We start from the raw sequence: 18,223 nt of genomic DNA, 5'->3' as shown, positions 1-18,223 counted from the left end.
GACTAAAAATGTAACACTGAATCCAATGAAGAACACACAAACATGTATCGCTCAACTCTGCAGCAGCTTTTTGGCCACTTTCAGCTCAGATTTTTTTTCTGTATTATGGCTTATTTATTGTTTTGCTTCAGTCTTCTATTATTAACTCCTGTGGATTTATTTTTTATCTTCATGAGAAACCAAAATGTGTGAAATGGTGCCATCATCACAATTACCGGAACTGTTACTATTTGGGCGTGACAAATGAAAATACTGAAACATGAGAACTGAAGACAGGTGAAAGTGAAACCAGATTCACCAGTGCCCGACAAGGCACGGTTGCATACAAATTAGTGCTTTACTTATGAACTTTTTAAGATCAGAATTTACCTAAAATGGGTGAATACCAACATCCGCTGTTCTTTGAAGCGAAAGATCTGACAGACAGAGAGAAGGAGAAAGTCAGGAGGCACTTTCAGAAGAAAAGAGATTCAGGTGGAGGTGATTGTGGAATGATTGAAAAAGCAGAAGGCAACACCTATAAAATCTGTTTCAAGGAAAAAGAAGGTAAGGAATCTCATTTACTTCAAAGGAATTATAGTTAGAATATACTTTTCAGTAAATTTAAATCTAGAATTTTGTTGAGACCTTCAACTTTGTTTTTTACAGACCAGGAAAGGGTTTTGCAGAGGAAGTTTCACACCGTCTCCCTTCCTTGTGGGGAAATAGGTCTGACAGTGAGCCGAACCATTTCACCACAGACCACCGATCAGCCATCCTCTAGTCACTCACAGGTGATGTAATATTGCTCTCTGGACACTTTAACTGAATCATTCATGATTTCAGGAAACACAAACGTCACAGACCAATAATCTGGATAGACCAGTTTGGGGGAATTTTTGAGCAGAGTCAACATCTAATGAAAGAAAGTTGACTATTTTTAATGATACATTTTTATACATTATAAAATATCATCTATGTTTTTATCACTTACATTACTACAAATTAATTGATTTGTTTGATATTGCTTTTCTTCGACAGACATTCACAAAAGCAAGCACAAAAGGCCTTGAGAAGATTTTCAAGCTAGATATTTACCTCCTGTATTTCCTGAGAGACAACCAGAAAGCAAATAAAGTCTTACAGAAGCAACTCTCTTCTATTGGCTGCACGGTGGAGTTGGATTTTGTCAAAGAGGAGGCAGTGGTTAGGGGGGATATTGAGAAGGGCCCTGGAGGAGCTTTTGGTGCAGCAGAGAAATGGGAGATCCAGGTGGATCGGGTCTTCATCAGTCTTACCGAGAGCTACCTCTGCTACACTGTGGTTGAGCCAAAAAAAGTCAAAATCCTACTGCAGGACCTCTCCTTTGTTACAGACGATATCAAAGTGTACAGAGAGAGCGGTTATGTTGTGGTTGTGGGAGAGGTTGAGGCTGTGAATGAGAGGATTTCAATCCTGGAAAACAGCCTGCCAACCCGGAAGGAATTACCAATTGCGGAGAAGCAGTTCAAACTGGTGGAAGAAGAGTTCTGTCGAGAAATACGTGAGCATTACCCAAAAGTAAAAATCCTCAAAGGACGCGCTATGATCACCTTGGAGGGCCCTGACATAGAGGTGCAGTCAGGAGCTACGAAACTTGATGAACTAATCAAAAAGGTAAAGGAAAAGAGAGTTAAACTCTCCACCGCTTTAATGGACTTTATAACGTCCAGTGATGTCATCTCCAAGTACGAGGCTCGCTTCCAGCAGAGCCTCAGAAGTCCCGTTTCCCTAGAGGCAGGGTCCGACCTGGTCCTGTCCAGCTTGTCCTCTGATGCCCTGGACGAGGCCAAGGCAGCACTGCAGAGAGACCTTACTGTGGACGATGTGCCGCTGCAGGGATCTGCAGCTGTACCTCCAGACCTAGACATCGTGAAGGACATCCTCAACAAAGCCAAGAACAAGGCCAACTCTCCAGAGCTCAGAGTGGATGTCAGCTTCATCCCAGAAGTTGGTGGAACCGCAACCGCCAAAGTACGACTGGTGGGCTACAGTGAAAATGTGAACAAGCTCAAAGAGGTTCTGCATGACTACCAGATGAACCAAGTCGAGACACAAGAGATGCTGAGCCTACTGCATCCTGAACTGCTTGACTGTTTTCATAAATTTTTAAGCCTGATTGGCATGAAGCAGACCAAAGTGACCTTAAAGACCTCCCGACTCCCACACCCATGTGTGCTCATGTCTGGTCCCCGTTGTCTGGTCCAGGAGATAAAGCAGGCCCTAATCTCAGCTCTAGCGAGTCTGATGTCAGACACATTGATTCTAGATGGACCAGGGGCTCAACGGTACTTCCAAGCAGAGGGTAGAGTGGGCAAGGAGCTGGTAGAGAGCTCCTGTCAGGTTCTAATCAAGGAACAGCAAAGTGTGTACTCTCCAATTGTGGAAACTAAAACACGAAGCATCAAGAGCACCAGCAGCTTTGCCAGCAGCACCAGCCTCTTTCCCAGCAGCACCAGCCACTTCCCCAGCAGCACCATGAGCTTAGCACCCCAACCTATCTCCAGATTGCGCAGCAGCACTGTTGGGAGTATTCCAGTAAACCAGACAAGTCTGGAGATCCGGCTTGGCAGTTTGGTGGATGAGCAGGTCCAACAATTTCTGTTCTACTTTACATTGAATCATACAGGAGCGATGCAGTCACTCACATTGCTTTTTTCCACCTTCTTTCCGCAGGTGAATGTGTTAGTGGTGCCCATGCTCAACGGGCAGCTAACTTCTACTAAAATTGGTAAATGCCTGTTGAAGAAAGCCGGGAATGCGATCAAGTCAAAGTTTGACTCGACGGCAGCGAATGGTACTCTTGTCCCTGGTGATGTTCTGCAGGTCGGTGCGCCTCCATCTCTGGGCTGCATCAAGCTCTTCTTCGTTGAGTGCTTGCCGTGGGATGGAGGCAGAGGGCGGAGTGTGCAGGTAAAGTGAAATACATCAGAAGTTTTGAACACACTATGGGTGAGGGCAAAAGATGAGTTCTAATTCAAGGTTCCCTTAAAACCGATGGGAGATGTTAAAATCCAATGAGTGGCTTAAAAACTTTACTTTTAGTTGAACTTTAACTCTACAAAACTGAAATCTTCTCTATGTTTGCTTACTTCACACATTTTAGAAAGCAACTTACAATGCAGGTGTAACTTTTGAAAACACTGTCTGAAATGTCTGATTTTTGATTTCCAGGTCCTTAACGATGGGCTGAAGAGGTGTTTGGACCTTTGTGTAAAGCAGGGCTTGTGCTCAGTGGCCTTCCCTGTTATCGGACCTGGAATTGTTTTGAAATACCCGCTGAGAGAAGCCATTCAAGTGCTGACTGACAACATTCGCCAGTTTGGATTAACTGCATCCTCTGGGTCTCTCTCCACCATCCACATCGTCATCAAACCAGACAACCCTGACTCTGAGGAGGTGACTATCAACACTCAACAACTGGTTCGTACTTTGCGTGCATGTATGATTTATTGATTGAAGTGCTTAATGCTGATGCTTTTATTTACAGTGCTACCATGAGGTCTACAGGCACCTCAGCTTCAATATGAACCAGGGAGGCCAAGGTAAACTGCTTAGAATACTAATTCCACCATTTACATTTACAGTTTAAATATCAGACATATATGGAATATATTGTGACCTTTCTTTCTCGTAGCGATCTTCAGGTCCCTCACCAGTGACCTCGATGACATCACAATGACAGTGGGAAGCGGGGTTAAACTGCAGCTGGTGTTCGGTGACATCACTAATGAGACTACAGATGCTGTGGTGAACACGACCGACTTCATTCATTTTCAGGACGGTGCGTGAGAGCCGAGGACAAGGCTGGGCAGTATATCAACATTATATTGATATTGTGATATCAGACCAAATATCGTCTTAGATGTTGGATATGGTAAAATGACAGAACTGTTTTCATTTACGGGTTTTAAAAGCTGCAATACAGTAAATTTATGTTATTATCTGTACTTGATAGACCGTAGCTGTTCTTTACCCACTAAGTCATTATATCCACATTACTGATGATTATCAAACATCTCATTGTGTAAATTGTAAATGTACCAATTGTCAACCCTACAATATTATTTCTTTCCATATGGCCCAGCCACAGCTGAGGATGACTTTGGTAATGCCCTGCCATTTCATCTAGTGTCACCAGCAGCAGAAAAATATTTCGACACACATATTTCAACATTTGTCTTTTAATATAGCGCTTTGCCAAGAAGGGCTTTGGCAATGTTAGATTTTTGTCACTTAAAGTTAGCTTACTTACATAATATTGGGATAGCTACCTGCAACTTGAGTAAATTAAGTTTACATTGTGGTTAAGTTACATTCCACCACTAATTATAAATATGATCTTTATCCTACAGATGGTGTGTGCAAAGACATCCTAACCGTAGCTGGACCAGCGGTGGAGGCTGAACTCAGAGCAGGTGAGAAAAGAGGACCAGCTAGACATTTACAAGCAACACACACTTACAGCTTCTTACTCATCTCGTCTGTTGTGTCTTGTGTAGCAAAACAGATCCGAGGAGAAGTCTTTGTTTCCCAGTCTGGATCGTTCCCCTGTTCAGCCATTTTTCATGTCTGTGGTGAAAAGGATGTTCTCCTCATTGAACAACTGGTGTGTCGCATCGTTGATCGGTGTGAAACGCGTAACTTCAAGTCTGTCGCCATTCCTGCCATCTGTGCTGGTGAGTATTTTGTAAGACGTTATAGATGTTTAATTAAAAAAAAAAAAGTTTAAGTTTTAAAAATGTAATTCTTTTGCAGGAGTTGGTGGATTGGACCCTGGTGTCGTGGCAGGTGCCATCCTCCGAGGGGTCATGGGAGCCACTTCGTCCACTCCTCTTCATTGTCTCACTAACATCCGCATTGTCCTGATTCAAATTAAAGTCTTCTTGGCCTTTAAAGAGGAAGCAATGCAAATGTTTCCCATTGCTGTAGTCAACAGAGGTGATTCACAAACAGCGTTCTTCTTTTGTGGTTGCTTAGAAATCTGTCTTTTTTAATCAAGATTATATCATTTTATTGGGATTTCCACTGATTGCTATTGTTTGACCCACCCTGCAGTGTCAGTACCTCAGTTGCCTCGTGTACAACAACAACCTCCTTTGTCTGAGAGAGCAGATCCAAGCATCCTCTTCACCAGCTCTGCAAGTCAGCAGTCTGTCTTCTGGTTCCTGGGTCTCTCCAGAAAGGATGTTGAGGATGCCATGACAAAGCTGATGGATCTGTATCACGCTCAGTGCTCCACTAAAACCTTCGAGAAGGAGGAGCTGGCAGGCCTCACCCAGAACAACATGAAGGATCTGAAGCAGCTGGTGGACACCGAGGGTCTGTACATGCAGAAGAACCAGTCCGGCCGGGGCACCTTAACAGTGAGCGGATTAAAAGATGGGGTCAACATGGCGGTGCAGATGATTAACGCCTCCCTTCATGGCAGCCTCAGAAGAGAGGTGAGAGTCAGGGAGGAGGAGGATCTGTTCGCCCGTGTGGCTTGGTGCATCCTGGGACATGGCGGTAACTGGGAGAGACTCCCCAAGACAGCCAATCACAACCTGGAAAACAATGATGTGGTAGGAGGGATAGTAGACGCACAAAGCGTCCAGTGGTCCGTGGATCTACAGAGGATGGAGGCCACAAGGCGATTACCTGGACAGACGGCGAAGCTGAAACGACTGGAGCATCTCTCAGGTGAGATATTCCTTTTGATTTCATTGCAACTGAGAACATGTTGTAGTGTTACAAATGTATTTAAAGAAACAAAGCACATTTACTCTGATCATTTTTCTAACTATTTTGTCAGACTTCACCTTCCCTCTGAACTGGGACAACATGGCCGCCGGTGAAGCTTTCAAGAAGGTTGCACTGCAGCCGTCCTCCGCAGAGTACCGAACAGTGAAGGAGGCCTTCAAACGAACGGTCCAGAAGACTGTGATGAAGGTGGGCAGCTTAACAGCTTTCAGCTATATGAATGAAGCTTTTACTTAAAAATGTTATTTCCATATAGTATAATGAACACAATGCATTTGAAAAGTTATTTACATCCTTCCAAGGTAAATTTTGCAACTCATTATTTTCTTGTTTTTAACAGATCGAGCGCTTGCAGGATGTCCATCTGCGACGCGTCTATGAAGCGCAGAAGCAACACATCTCTGATAAGAACAAACACCCGGGTGGAGCGGGTGAAAAACTTCTGTACCACGGGACGACTCGGGACAATTGTGACTCCATCATGAAAACTGGGTTCAACAGGAGCTTTTCTGGGCAGAACGGTAAAGATCTGCTTGTCGTCTTTGCTTCAGCAGAGTAGATTCAGAATGTGGTCCTTCACTTCTTTTTATTCATTCAGAGCTGCTGTTGCCTTTTTTTTTTTTTTTTTAAAAAGCATCGCTTCCTACCGATGACGCAGCGGACCTGTTAATAGAAGTTTAAAGGAGAACATGTTCGTTAACCTATGGACTAATTACTAGTTGGTGACAGAGAGTAGGGTCGTAGGAAACATTGACGACTCTGATATCTTGAATTCGGGGGATCTTGGGTTTTACATTGTACAGCTGAAACTTACACACTAGGTACTTATTTTATATTCAAATAAATAAATAAAACTAACTTTAGGCCAACACAAAAAGGACTTTCAGGTAGGGAAATAGAAGATGACAGAAAATTGAATTTTAAAGTTGTACAGACTTTTCTTTTGGTATACGGTTGGAATTTTCTCAAAGCAGCTATAGTGACACTTACCTCTGTGACAAAGTTCTCCTCTGAAACGGTCATTCAGAGACTGTCCTCACCAGAAAAATATTAGTATCAGTCATTTATTGAAAGGCTTAAAATTACCTTTTAATGCTTACATTTTCCTGACCAGCTATAGCTCTTAAGGTTTACTGGTCAAAATGACGTTTGCATCCCGTCCAGCAACAGTTTCTTAAACCATGATAATCTTTCCCTAACCAACTAGTTTTAGTTGCCTAAACCAAACCTTTTATCTATAGATGTGGCACTTTTTTTTTTTAGGTATGAGGACTTGTTAATTGTCTATTTCCTCTTATTTTCAGCGACCTCATACGGTCACGGAAGCTACTTTGCCGTGGACGCCAGCTACTCAGCCCACCCTACCTACTCCAAGCCAGCTGCTGACGGTTCCCAGTTAATGTTTGTGGTGCGAGTCCTGACCGGCGTCTCCACTCTGGGTCACAGCAACCTGAAGACTCCTCCTGCTCGCAGTGACCAGCAGTCCAGCGACCGCTACGACAGTGTGGTGGATAACATAGCCAACCCCAGCATGTACGTAGTGTTCCATGATAACCAAGCGTACCCAGAGTACCTCATCACCTTCAAGTGACTATGAGGGAAAATGTATGCATTTTACACTGTGCAAGTTAGATAAGTGTCCGCAGAATGAAGTAAAAGATAAGCTTTGATTTTGAGATGTTTTTGTGTATGTTTAATTCAAGTTATGGTTCCACAGAGTATGTTTGAGGGTTAGTATTTCTCCAGGAATGAGGATGTTTTACTTTTGCACTTTTGTTTTCTATGCTACTTCTATGCTTTGTAGACAGTTTTGAATTTGTTTTTGGAAATCATTGCTTTAGTGATAAGATTGATATAATTCAGATTCATTGATGGTTGCTCTTTTATTGTATAATCTTAGTCTTTGTTGCTCATGAAGTAAAGATGGAATGATGCCAACCAATTATGAGCACTGACTCACATAGACACACTTCTGGGGAATATATTGTCACAAAATTATGCGGTTATTCATCTTTTATTTGGTTGATATTTGCATATGTTCTGGTACAAAGAAAAATGTGAAGAAACAGAATTTAAAGCTTGATATTAAAAAGGTGTAAAGAGCTTTAATAGTTACATAGTGGGAGTACATCTTGGATCATTTATTATTGTCATAAATCTCTGTTTACCACTTCACTCTAGAGTAAAGTATGGATGGTATTCATTGTCCTTATCAAGAGTATTGAATGATTAAATGAGGGAGTGATGTCAGAGACAGCTGTACTCACAGCATACTGGTGTAGTTTTGACTTAATATGTACTTTTTTCAACCACAAATAAAGAGAATATCAATTAAGCTTTTGGATTGATTCTTTGCAGTATTTGGCGACATCTAGCAACTGAAACTTCTCTTCTGATTATACACTAAAGAAAAAATGCCAATAGAGCCCCTTAAATGCTACACACTGTTCCTTTTAACTGTCAAAATATTCAATATGCTTGCTGTATTTTGTAGATCAAAGATCTTTTTTTCTTATGACTAAAACTTATCCCCATTCTCATCATAAATGCTGAAGCTACACCTGTTAAGCTGTTGTAAACCTACCGTTACGTAACTATGTTATAGGTTTATATGTTGTAAGTGAGTTGAATATCGTCTGGCGTCAGTGATCCTACAGTGATCCTTCAGGGCTCGATGGTGACGGACGCCGTGCCGTAGACCTGCCTGAGAGCAGGACAGTCCAGAGAAGCGATCAACCTGCTGCTGCCGGCCCTCTGCGGGATGAAAAACTCGGACCAGGTCAGAGAGGAGCCTCCTGTGATCAGACTGAAACCAGCAGGGTTAAGAGTTAGAGGCCAGTAAGACTTTATTATAAGGGTACAAAAATAATGCTTAAACCTGCAATAACTGATTTCTTTGGTCTTGTGAACACAACATTGACTTATCATCAATGAATGAAAGTTAAGTTGCTTCATACATTCATTTATATGCTGCCAAATTATCTGGAATTTGTTTCATAGAAAAGGGCGTTTCAGACACAAGACAACTGAATATTTCTTAATAGCGAAAAACAGGAATTCATGACACATCCTGTATTCATTGATGCTTTAAAATCATTATTAGTGATTCATAAGTTATCTATACACTGAGCTCCTTATTGTAAAGTGTTACCCAAGAATCAAACATTTCTTCTTTTGGGGCAAATGAACACAGTCGGTTGGTTATAATTCAACACATCTAGGCTCACATTTTAAACAGAAAATAATAATTTTTTATAACAAATACTATTTTAGAAGTTTTTGTAATTTGAATATCAGAACAGTAATGGTTTGCGGCACAATGGAGTTTCAATTCAGGCGGTGGATTTCTTTTAAAATGCGCATTTGTAAGAATCTCTGCAGCCTATCGTGCAAAATGTTGTGCTACAGAACCCACGCATATATTTGAACAGATGAATGAAGGCTGTGACATTTAAAAAAAAAAGATGTTTTTATGTGAAACTGAGTGATTTTCACTTCAGCTGCAGGTTTGTGTGGCTAACACAACAAATGAGTAAAAAAGACAGAGATTACGCCTGTTTCTTCTGCGCTGAACTCACCCGTAATACTTGGACATGGGCAGCATGATCCCGGGTCCCTCCATGCGAATGTAGACGCCCTCCAGGCTGAAGGTGAAGGGGTTCGTAAACTCCACAGTCGCCGTCATCTCTTCATTCACTTTACCGCCGTCGGACACCTGAAGGAAAAAAACAAAATCCGCTTACAAAAAAGGTCTTAAAGCGGAAAGAAAGTAGAAACTTGTAGAAATAAACTTTTTGCACGAGACAGAATGAAAGCAACAGACCGTGACGGTGAGTTTGGGATTGTGCAGGGTGACCACTTTCATGGCGGTGACGATCTGGCCGGTCTCCTTGACCTTCCCGGTGGCGATGAAGTGGAGGTTGGCCTGTTCCACGAGGTTCTTCATGTATTTCTTGGAGTCCACCGTCACCGACTCCTTCACACCTGGAGAACACGAAAATACAACTCTGGTCTCTCTGCATTGACCTTTAATGTTTGTCTTTATTATAACTGAACTCTACTGAGTGCTTTCATGTGTTCAATCGTGACACTTTTACTGCCTACATATTCTTGATCATCTATTTGATCTCGTCCGTCTTCTCACTTTTGTTGGGTTCAATGGTCACCGTGGGATTCCTGAACAGGAACTCGGAGCTGGTGACTCCGGTGTAGTACACCACGCTCCCGCTGATGTAGGCGTCCACGGTGCGGCTCTGGTCGCTGCTGTTTATGAACTCCAGGCTCAGCTCGAAGTCGTCGCCCACGCTGACCTCCAGGGTGGGCAGGACCAGGTCCACGTCAGCCACGGGAAGGTCGGACTTCTCTCGTTGACAGCCGTACTCCTCCGCTTTTTCCAGGACGGTCCGCTCCTCTGCGCTGCCTAGAATGAAGGATTGAAACACATTTGTTTGTTTGCACATTTCTTTAATTTAAAAGGAAAGTATCAATGTATTTATCAACAGGTTTTGCCATCCTGGTTATCTGAAAAATGTCAGCGTATTTGGAGATATCTGGTAGCCGAGGCTGCAGTCTCAAAACACTGATTTGTCTCTGACCTTCAGGGAACTTGTATTGGTTGGTAATGTCTCGACGGTTCATGTCTCCCGGATTCTTGGTCAAAACCTTGCGGCCGACATGAGTCCGGTTCACCTTGACTGGCTCCAAGGCCCCGTCTTTACTCCGGGTGTAAAACACCACATCGCTGTTGACCTGTCGGGAGACACACAGACACACACTGGCTCTCAGCAACTACAGACATAAATAAGAAACTCTTTTTACAGAGACTCCCACTGAAACAACGTAATATAAAGACTCACCTCTGCAAACACAAAGGCAGCATCAAACGGGAAGCATATCTGCCCGTGTTTTATGGCCTGGACTGATGCAGGGCCACATCTGTACATGCCTTTATGGATAATGGAGAATAAGATTAATATTCTGTGATTTCTGGGAATAATTGGATTCTTAATAACCCATAACCTGTTATTATAAAGCCTGCAATTATTTTATTTTATTATTATTACTTACCGTCGCTGGTCTCCTGTGGTGTTGCATCCACAATCTGCCAGCCTCCAAAGCCAGTTGGGAGGTCTGGTCTGGACATGAAGCACTCATTCCAGCAGTGATAGTTCCTGATGAAAACATTATTTCAAATATCATTATAGACTTCAGTATTAAACAAGTCCTGGTTTGTTATTGTCTAAACGTGTGTGTTACTAGTGGAGGACCTTAAATAGAAAGGAAAACAGAAAAAATGCTCTGCGGATGGCACTAAAAGTGGAGTGCTCAGCATGTAAGGGGTTCATCTTCTGAGGAGCACGAACATGCTGGAAAAAAAAATCCCATAGCAAACTGGTGAACGTTTTTTATATTCCCTTTAAGCACGTGGAAATTTCGGCCCGATGCTGACGTTAAAGAAAAAGTCAGGGAGTCACCAAAACCATGAGGATTCATCCTCTGGGGACCATGCATGTTCATAACAAACGTTATGGCAGTCTAAGTCTCACCAAAAGTCAAGATCTCGGCATTATGGCGAGCTACATTGAAGATGTTTTACCAGACAGAGTCTTTGGTGCGGCCGCGGTCAATCCTGCCGTTGTCGTCCAGGATGATGTCGGTCCTCAGGTTTCCATCGTTGTCGTGAGCCGAGAAGAAGTTGGTGACGATCCGCGATGGGATTCCCAGACAGCGCAGGACTGGAGGCAACACATTTAACGAGCAAAGACGGAAAACAGAAGTCATGATTAGAGTACATCTGGGGCGACTGTAAATGTGTCTCTTTCTTTCCTTTCCTATCTCCTGGCGTACGTTAATTTAAAGCAACATGGTTGCCCTGTTTTCATCTTCTTACAACATTCTCCATTGAGGGCAAGAAAACACTTGGAATCGGACTGGAGAAGATAAATATACACTTTTTTTTTTTTTTTTTGCTACTTGGATCCAGTAAAGGTCTCACAGGTGTTGAAGACGGCGGCGTAGACCCAGCACTGAGCGTAGCAGACGGGCATCTTGCTGCTGGCGTAGGTGAGCAGGATGTCTGTGCTGCCGGTCCAGGAAGTGGGCGCCACTCCGTAGGTGTAGTCGCCGCTCCAGTTCCCCACCAGCACGCCCTCGTCATCACGAGAGTTCAGCTGAGTGCGACAGCGAGCAGATTTTAGACATTTATGGAAAAGGTCCCCTTTGAAAACCACTATATTTAAGATGTTTTTCCACTTGCCTTAAAATCACAAGAAATAATACATTTTTATTACATTTGCAGTTAAATATTCAGGAAATAAAAATATATTTTTAGTGGATGTCCATGAATAGTTTCTCACCATAGCAGAAGCCTTTCTGGTCACCCTGATGGGGTCTCCTCTGTTGGGGATGGGCATGTCAGCCCGGTCCATGATGTACAGACAGGCATCCAGGACTCCGTAGTTAAACTAGGAAAACAAGAATAAAAACCGTTAGGAGATTCAGTCCTGAACTCTTCTTGAAGTGTTTTTTGTTTTCTTCTACCTGTCCATAGTTCCAGTTTCTCTCAGCGACGTCGTCGTTGGTGCCGTGGTAGATGATCCCCATCTCAGTCATCACACACTCCTGCCTCTCGGTCTCATCATCCAGAAACACAGCATCATCTGAGAATTTCACGGAGCGGAAAGTGAGACAAAAGCCAATAAAATGGCAAAAAATAAATCGTGGTCGAGAAGCGTAAACCGACCCGACGCCCAGGGATTGAAGAGGATGTAGAGGTCTCGGCTGTTGTCCCGTCTGGTTCTGCGGATGCCGAAGGGCGTCATCACGGCGACGTACATGTGGTACTTCCCCACGATGCAGTTTGCCGCGGGGGTGACGCCCATGGTGACCGCGTTGTCGGCGGTGGCTGTGATGCGGCCTTCCCAGGAGCTTTGGCGCTCCTTGCTGGTGAAGACGGGCATATAGGTGCCCTTGCTGTACTGAGGGCTGGAGCCTGAAAGAACAGGGAGAGAATGTGAACCGGACAGACCACAAGGTCCAGAGTTTATAAACGCTGGGTGTAAAATACCACTTTTAAAGCTATTCTAATTACAGTATGCTCAGCTCACCGATGACAAACTCCACAGCGAACTTGTCTGAAGCAGGATTGTAGGGACGGTTGAACCCGATCTTGACCTGGAACTCTTGTCCTCGACGGACGATGAGATTATTGGAGTTGAACAACATGGTGTGGTGCTGCATCCTGTTGCTCTCATCCGGCCTCTTCATCATGTCCACTTCCACAATGTCCAGATACTCTGAATGGACACAGAGAGGAAGACAGAGACAGAGCGTCTCAAAAACATGGAAATCATTGCTTTCTAGCCCAGTGGTAGAATGAGACCTTTTGTTAAATCCTATCTTCCGATGCTCTAGAAATGTGTCAGCAGTTGGGGGTTTCATCAGTTCACCACGGTGACGTGTATCCCTATAAACACTCATTTGTGATTGTTTGCAGACATATCACAAAATTCCAGTCACTGCATTCATAAACTCCTGTCACATGTGGATATCTCTCACTGAGCAGCTTTCTGACAATAACACAGGGTGGAGAGTAGTGACAAGCTGCAGGAAGTGAGCAGAATGTATCCTATTTGGACATCGATCATGAGTCAATCATGTGTCAATCATGTGGAGAAACTACAGGAAACTGTGGCAATGTCGAGAAAAAGACCAAGAGATGACATCTGTCTTCTGCCCTTAAAAGGAGAAGACACCCCAGGCAAAAAAAACCCAACATCATTTATGGTCAATTTTGCGATTTTGGGCTATTTTGCGTCTTCTTTCAGTCGAGTGGAAAGAAAACAATAATACAAATTCTTTATACTTAAACATACAATTTCACAACACTTGTAATACAAAGAAATAGCTGTCTTAATGTCAGTAATGAACTGGGAAAGTTTCATTGTGACATCTATTAGTTAATGGTTTCAAACTATTCGCTTGAATGACTCCACTCATCAAGTTGTACTGCGCTCTTCCTCACCAGTCATGGGTGGGAATCCTCTCGGGCCCGGCAGACCAAAGGGCTCAAACTCCGGGATGTCCGTCGACTCAGAGTTGGAGCTGGGGAGGGGATCTGCGCTGCGGCCGCGGTTCGTCACCTTGGGGGGGGGTCCGCTGGGAGCAGGGGGGGGCAGAGAGGAGATGGGTCCGCTGGGAGCAGGGGGGGGCAGAGAGGAGATGGGGGCGCCACCTTGATCGGACATGATGGCGATAGTTCAGGGTGGAGGATCCGTCGCAGGACTGGAAGAGGAGAAGGGATGGAAAACACACATTTTTTTTTAAACTCTGACTCTGACTTTTTGTATGTTTGCAATAAATCTGAGTTCACATTTTTAATATGCCACTAGTTAGTGTCTTCATGTTTTTTTTAAGGCCATCATGCTCCGTTCGTCTCGCATGGACGGTTTTAAAACTCATCTGCTTTGCATCTGTGGAAAAACTGCAAACACTCCTGACCTTTTATTCAAGGAGGACATATTTTAATATTGGAAAGGCCATTAAAGCAAAGTGCATGAAAATATTAAAGCTTGTGAATAATGAGATAATAGTACTTTTGGATCACATGTGGTTCCCATGTGTGTGTTTTGAGGGGAGTTTACAGTCACTCCTCTTCATGTACGATGCTGGTAAAGAAAGACACTTTTAGTGTTTGGTGATTTATTTTCATTTCACAAATATGGTGTTTGTATATTTTTGTGGTCACAGAGAGAGAAACATTAATCATGTCTTTTAAAGGAACGCGGGAAACCCTGAAGGGAAACCACAGCGGGTCCTCTGTGGGACATTATTATGGACCTACTGATGGTAGAACTAGCAGTAGAGGTAATCTAATTAAAAGTATTACTAACAATGATCAAAGTTGTATTATTGGTAGCGGCGAGAGAACTTGTACCAACAGGAAATCTTCACAGTATGTATCAAAATAAAGACATTACTCATATTCTTATTATACTGTTTGTGGCCTAGAATGAATATGTGGTGGTTTATTAGTCCCTTTAAGATAATTAATTGAATATCTTTGGGGTTTTGGGCTGTTGATTGGACGAAAAAAAGGATATTACTTGACATACAAGACCAAACAATTCACCACTTAGTTGAGAAACACAGTATGAATGATTTGCATGTAAACAATAGTGCGTACATGTCTTCCTATTTCTTATTTGGTATTTTTTTTATTTTAAACATTTATTTATTTATTTGTATGTTTTGCTCGATAATGAAAATAACGGTGAGGCGCGGCCCTAGAAGTGTTAATGTACTATTGATTAAAAACACAAGCCTCGCTGCTGACAGTACTTCTACAGCACAAGTGATACTAGCAGGTAAAAAGAAGATTGTTAAAGCCTCCCAAACTATTTATTTCTAAAACCAAAGAAAGTTGAAAACGATCAACAATCTGACCACTGTAGCAGGGTAAACCTTGGGTGTGAACGCATCAAACCGATGTAAACAAAGAACCTCAGTTCACTCAGGATGACTCATTAAATCCACCAAACAGAACTCGAGATGACATCAACCCTTCAGCCCACATACGACACCCAGCAGCTTAAAGTCACTGCCTTGACGGTTATGTAAGCATGACGTAACCATTAAATACACAACAGCTGGTTTCAGAAGGTGCGAGCAGAAAGTGCACACGGAACGTCGGGTTTCTGTTCCAGACACCTGCCTGAGAAGGAGGCTCACTGTCGCACAATGCAGCCGTGTGCTGGTGGAGGAGAGACGTTCGGGACGACGCTTGGCTGCGTGAGTCACCGTTTAGCACAGAGAAAGCTCTGTTTTCACCTCAAGCACCGGTGGCACAGAGACACATGCTTACCTTCTGCAGACAGACAGACGGCACAGTGGTGGAAAAGACACGACTTTCAGGTACTTGTACTTCACTTTAACTCCAGAGGAAAATATTGTGGTTTTTTTTTTTAAATCGACCACATCTTTTTGTCAGCTCTGGTTACTTCTCAGATTAGGATTTTACATGAAAACACATGATGAGCTTATATTAAGATGTAACATACTATTAAAGCTCATTGTCACATTCCAGGTGTGTATGAGGTGTTACCAGGGATTTTCAGATGGTTTCATTAAAGTAAATACTTTAGGGCCCAAAGAGGTAAAACCAAAATAACTTAATTATCTTATCAGATACTCACTGGAATAAACAACCTAAATATTGTTTAAGCAGTTCAAACTCGCTCCAAAAAAGTTAAATGTTACTTATAAATTGATTAATCGGAATCTACAATATAATAATGGTATAAGTCACAGGGGTCACAAGTACTTTTACTTCTGTAAAGTACTTCTTCCACCACGGTTACATCACATAAAAAGTCCAAAGTTTAGTAATTGCTGGTTTCACAGAACCATGCAAGTCCTGGATAACCTACAAGATCCACGTTAAATAAAGTCAAACGTATGTGCATTGGTGGAAGAAATACTCCGGTGATTAAATGAAATGAAATAACATCACTTAACCAGTTCTGAGACACGTTTCATAAACATGCACACACATGTTTTTAACACTGTGGCAAATGCTGAGAAACATCCGCACACAGACTGAGCCTTTTTCTGCTCACCATTAAACTCTCTGCCAAGACCGTACTTTCCCCAGCAAAAGAGTTAATGAACCAGGTTTTGCGTGTATCATAAACTTTTTGGACATAAACCTTTTTTGTTTTATGGTTAGTGTTACTACTACAGTAACTATAATATTCAGGTAAAAGCCTCTTGATTCTTCAGTCCACTGGCATTGTTAGTACTGCTAGTATTCAGGTAGTAACATCTGGATTGACCTAAAGCAGCCATTCCATCAAATTTACATGACAGAAAAGTGCATCAATATTAAAATAATCATAATGCACAATAGGCTTTGTTTGAGTTTGTTTAACCGGAACAGTTTCAAAGATTGCACAACAACAAACGCGGAATGTTTTAAATGACTTTCACATGTGGCATCATTTATGTGCATCCTCACATCTGGAAGGTATAAAACAAAACAAAATGACCAAGCTGCTGAGGAATGTGTCGGTACGATTAAATTTGTTGCACCCCAGCGAAGTTCTTAAAAATGAATGCGAACTTTGCGTCTGTAAACTAAGTTTAGGTACAGAGTGGACTCACCTGAGATGAAGAGAGAAGCTGACGTTGGTTGGAGTCGGTCTGCTGCTGCTGCTGCTGCTGCTGCTGCTCCGTCTTGGGAAACTTCTGCTTCTGCTTTTATACCCTACAGGGAAAGGAAGAGCCATCCATGAGTGTGAAACTGTGTGTGTGTGTGTGTGTGTGTGTGTGTGTGTGTGTGTGTGTGTGTGTGTGTGTGTGTGTGTGTGTGTGTGTGTGTGTGTGTGTGTGTAAGACCTCTGCAGGGGAAATAGTGCCCGTCGAGGGTGTAACAGTCAGTCCAACTTCGGAGCAGGATGTGGAATCTACCATCTCTGTCCAAACCACAGCTGGATGACAGATGAAGTCACTCTGATGTTTGAGCTCTGCAGCCTTCTGATTGGTCACCGTTTGATATAAACAAAGGTTTAACGTGACAAAGACGACTATCTCCATCATATTACCGATGATAAAGAGGACACGCGTCTTTATTTTGTTTCGATTTGTTGCATTTTCGTTAGCCATGCCAGCGGTACCGCATGGATTGCCAAGACATTTTGCACATTCATGGTCCCCAGAGGACGAGTTGCAATAGCTTAACACAGCCTTCATTACTACTTTACAAGAGTCGTCCATGACTTTTACACAAGGTTGAGAAGCTGAAGAAAGAAAATTGACGGTTACCTGATATGTAATGTCTTTATTTTGTGTTGCTAATAATTCATGTTTATCTCACAAAAAAAACTCCGACTGCTCTATTTTAAAAATTGCTGATCTTGCTTATTTCGGGGTTTGATTGAAATATTTGAATTCTGTCCCTCTTGTTTCCAGCCTCCAGTGTGTGGTCGGTGTGCTGGGAGTCCACTCTCTTTTGATGGTTTGTGGGGTGATGCTTTTATCTGGGGTGTTGGTTCTCTTCACACAGGTATCCTACCTGTGTACCTCCCTCTCCTCTTCCTCTGTTCTAAATAAAGAGGGCGGGATTTTTGGAAGTTAAGCCACACCGACTGTTCAGTTGGTAATTCCTGGTATGCGACTTGGAATTTCACTAATAAGTGCCTGTTTACTGAACTCGTGCCTGACTTGTGATGAAGGACTGAATTGACACGAGTGCACCTCTCTGGTTCAAGACCAACCTTAACCGAAATTTGGCTAGCTTAGCTTATTGAGGCCTAATAGACTTGATTTATACATTTCATTAATTTGCAAAGTCAATGTTTGGAAGAGTTTAAAACCTTTTTTGTTTACATGTTTGCTTGCTTCTTCTGCACTGCCTAGTTTTAGTTCCGCCTGAATTTCTTGGCCCGTTTTTTTTCTTGGCTGCAAA

At 42.7% G+C, this 18,223-nt stretch overlaps 3 protein-coding genes across 3 annotated transcripts; 2 read left to right on the top strand and 1 right to left on the bottom strand.

The window, feature by feature from the left end:
* Positions 1–319: 319 nt before the first annotated feature.
* On the top strand, positions 320–5,595 carry LOC137885838 (uncharacterized). The gene is made up of 12 exons (XM_068728143.1): positions 320–546; positions 649–773; positions 1,021–2,607; positions 2,695–2,931; positions 3,193–3,417; positions 3,509–3,563; positions 3,656–3,802; positions 4,374–4,436; positions 4,521–4,697; positions 4,777–4,959; positions 5,077–5,498; positions 5,587–5,595. Exons 1-12 carry the CDS (start codon positions 375–377, stop codon positions 5,593–5,595), a joined length of 3,402 nt encoding a protein of 1,133 aa, XP_068584244.1. The 5' UTR covers positions 320–374.
* Positions 5,596–5,615: 20 nt separating this feature from the next.
* LOC137885968 (protein mono-ADP-ribosyltransferase PARP15) lies at positions 5,616–7,546 on the top strand. Its single transcript, XM_068728336.1, has 4 exons — positions 5,616–5,700; positions 5,813–5,949; positions 6,101–6,281; positions 7,065–7,546. Exons 1-4 carry the CDS (start codon positions 5,637–5,639, stop codon positions 7,349–7,351), a joined length of 669 nt encoding a protein of 222 aa, XP_068584437.1. The 5' UTR covers positions 5,616–5,636; the 3' UTR covers positions 7,352–7,546.
* A 209-nt stretch (positions 7,547–7,755) lies between these two features.
* Positions 7,756–17,128, bottom strand: f13a1b (coagulation factor XIII, A1 polypeptide b). The gene is made up of 15 exons (XM_068728335.1): positions 16,921–17,128; positions 13,784–14,043; positions 12,867–13,055; positions 12,503–12,751; positions 12,301–12,419; positions 12,117–12,224; positions 11,756–11,930; positions 11,357–11,495; positions 10,828–10,931; positions 10,617–10,705; positions 10,356–10,509; positions 9,905–10,180; positions 9,584–9,744; positions 9,339–9,475; positions 7,756–8,566 (listed from the first exon to the last, which is right to left on the bottom strand). Exons 2-15 carry the CDS (start codon positions 14,004–14,006, stop codon positions 8,425–8,427), a joined length of 2,265 nt encoding a protein of 754 aa, XP_068584436.1. The 5' UTR covers positions 14,007–14,043; positions 16,921–17,128; the 3' UTR covers positions 7,756–8,424.
* Positions 17,129–18,223: the final 1,095 nt, after the last annotated feature.

The sequence above is a fragment of the Cebidichthys violaceus genome, unplaced genomic scaffold (assembly GCF_023349555.1).
Source record: "Cebidichthys violaceus isolate CVI_PGR_0920_01 unplaced genomic scaffold, fCebVio1.0.p SCAF_41, whole genome shotgun sequence".
Taxonomy (NCBI): Eukaryota; Metazoa; Chordata; class Actinopteri; order Perciformes; family Stichaeidae; genus Cebidichthys; species Cebidichthys violaceus.
Note: the sequence above shows the minus strand (reverse complement) of the source record. Positions and strands in the feature narration are given on the sequence as shown.

Coding starts and splice junctions, on each gene's coding strand:
- LOC137885838 (XM_068728143.1), top strand. CDS start 375: ATGGGTGAATACCAACATCCGCTGTTCTTTGAAGCGAAAGATCTGACA. Junction 3,803..4,373: donor CTTCATTCATTTTCAGGACG/GTGCGTGAGAGC, acceptor TTTATCCTACAG/ATGGTGTGTGCAAAGACATC. Junction 4,698..4,776: donor CATTCCTGCCATCTGTGCTG/GTGAGTATTTTG, acceptor ATTCTTTTGCAG/GAGTTGGTGGATTGGACCCT.
- LOC137885968 (XM_068728336.1), top strand. CDS start 5,637: ATGGAGGCCACAAGGCGATTACCTGGACAGACGGCGAAGCTGAAACGA. Junction 5,701..5,812: donor ACGACTGGAGCATCTCTCAG/GTGAGATATTCC, acceptor CTATTTTGTCAG/ACTTCACCTTCCCTCTGAAC. Junction 6,282..7,064: donor GAGCTTTTCTGGGCAGAACG/GTAAAGATCTGC, acceptor TCTTATTTTCAG/CGACCTCATACGGTCACGGA.
- f13a1b (XM_068728335.1), bottom strand. CDS start 14,006: ATGTCCGATCAAGGTGGCGCCCCCATCTCCTCTCTGCCCCCCCCTGCT. Junction 12,752..12,866: donor CGCTGTGGAGTTTGTCATCG/GTGAGCTGAGCA, acceptor CTGTTCTTTCAG/GCTCCAGCCCTCAGTACAGC. Junction 11,931..12,116: donor CCAGAAAGGCTTCTGCTATG/GTGAGAAACTAT, acceptor TGTCGCACTCAG/CTGAACTCTCGTGATGACGA.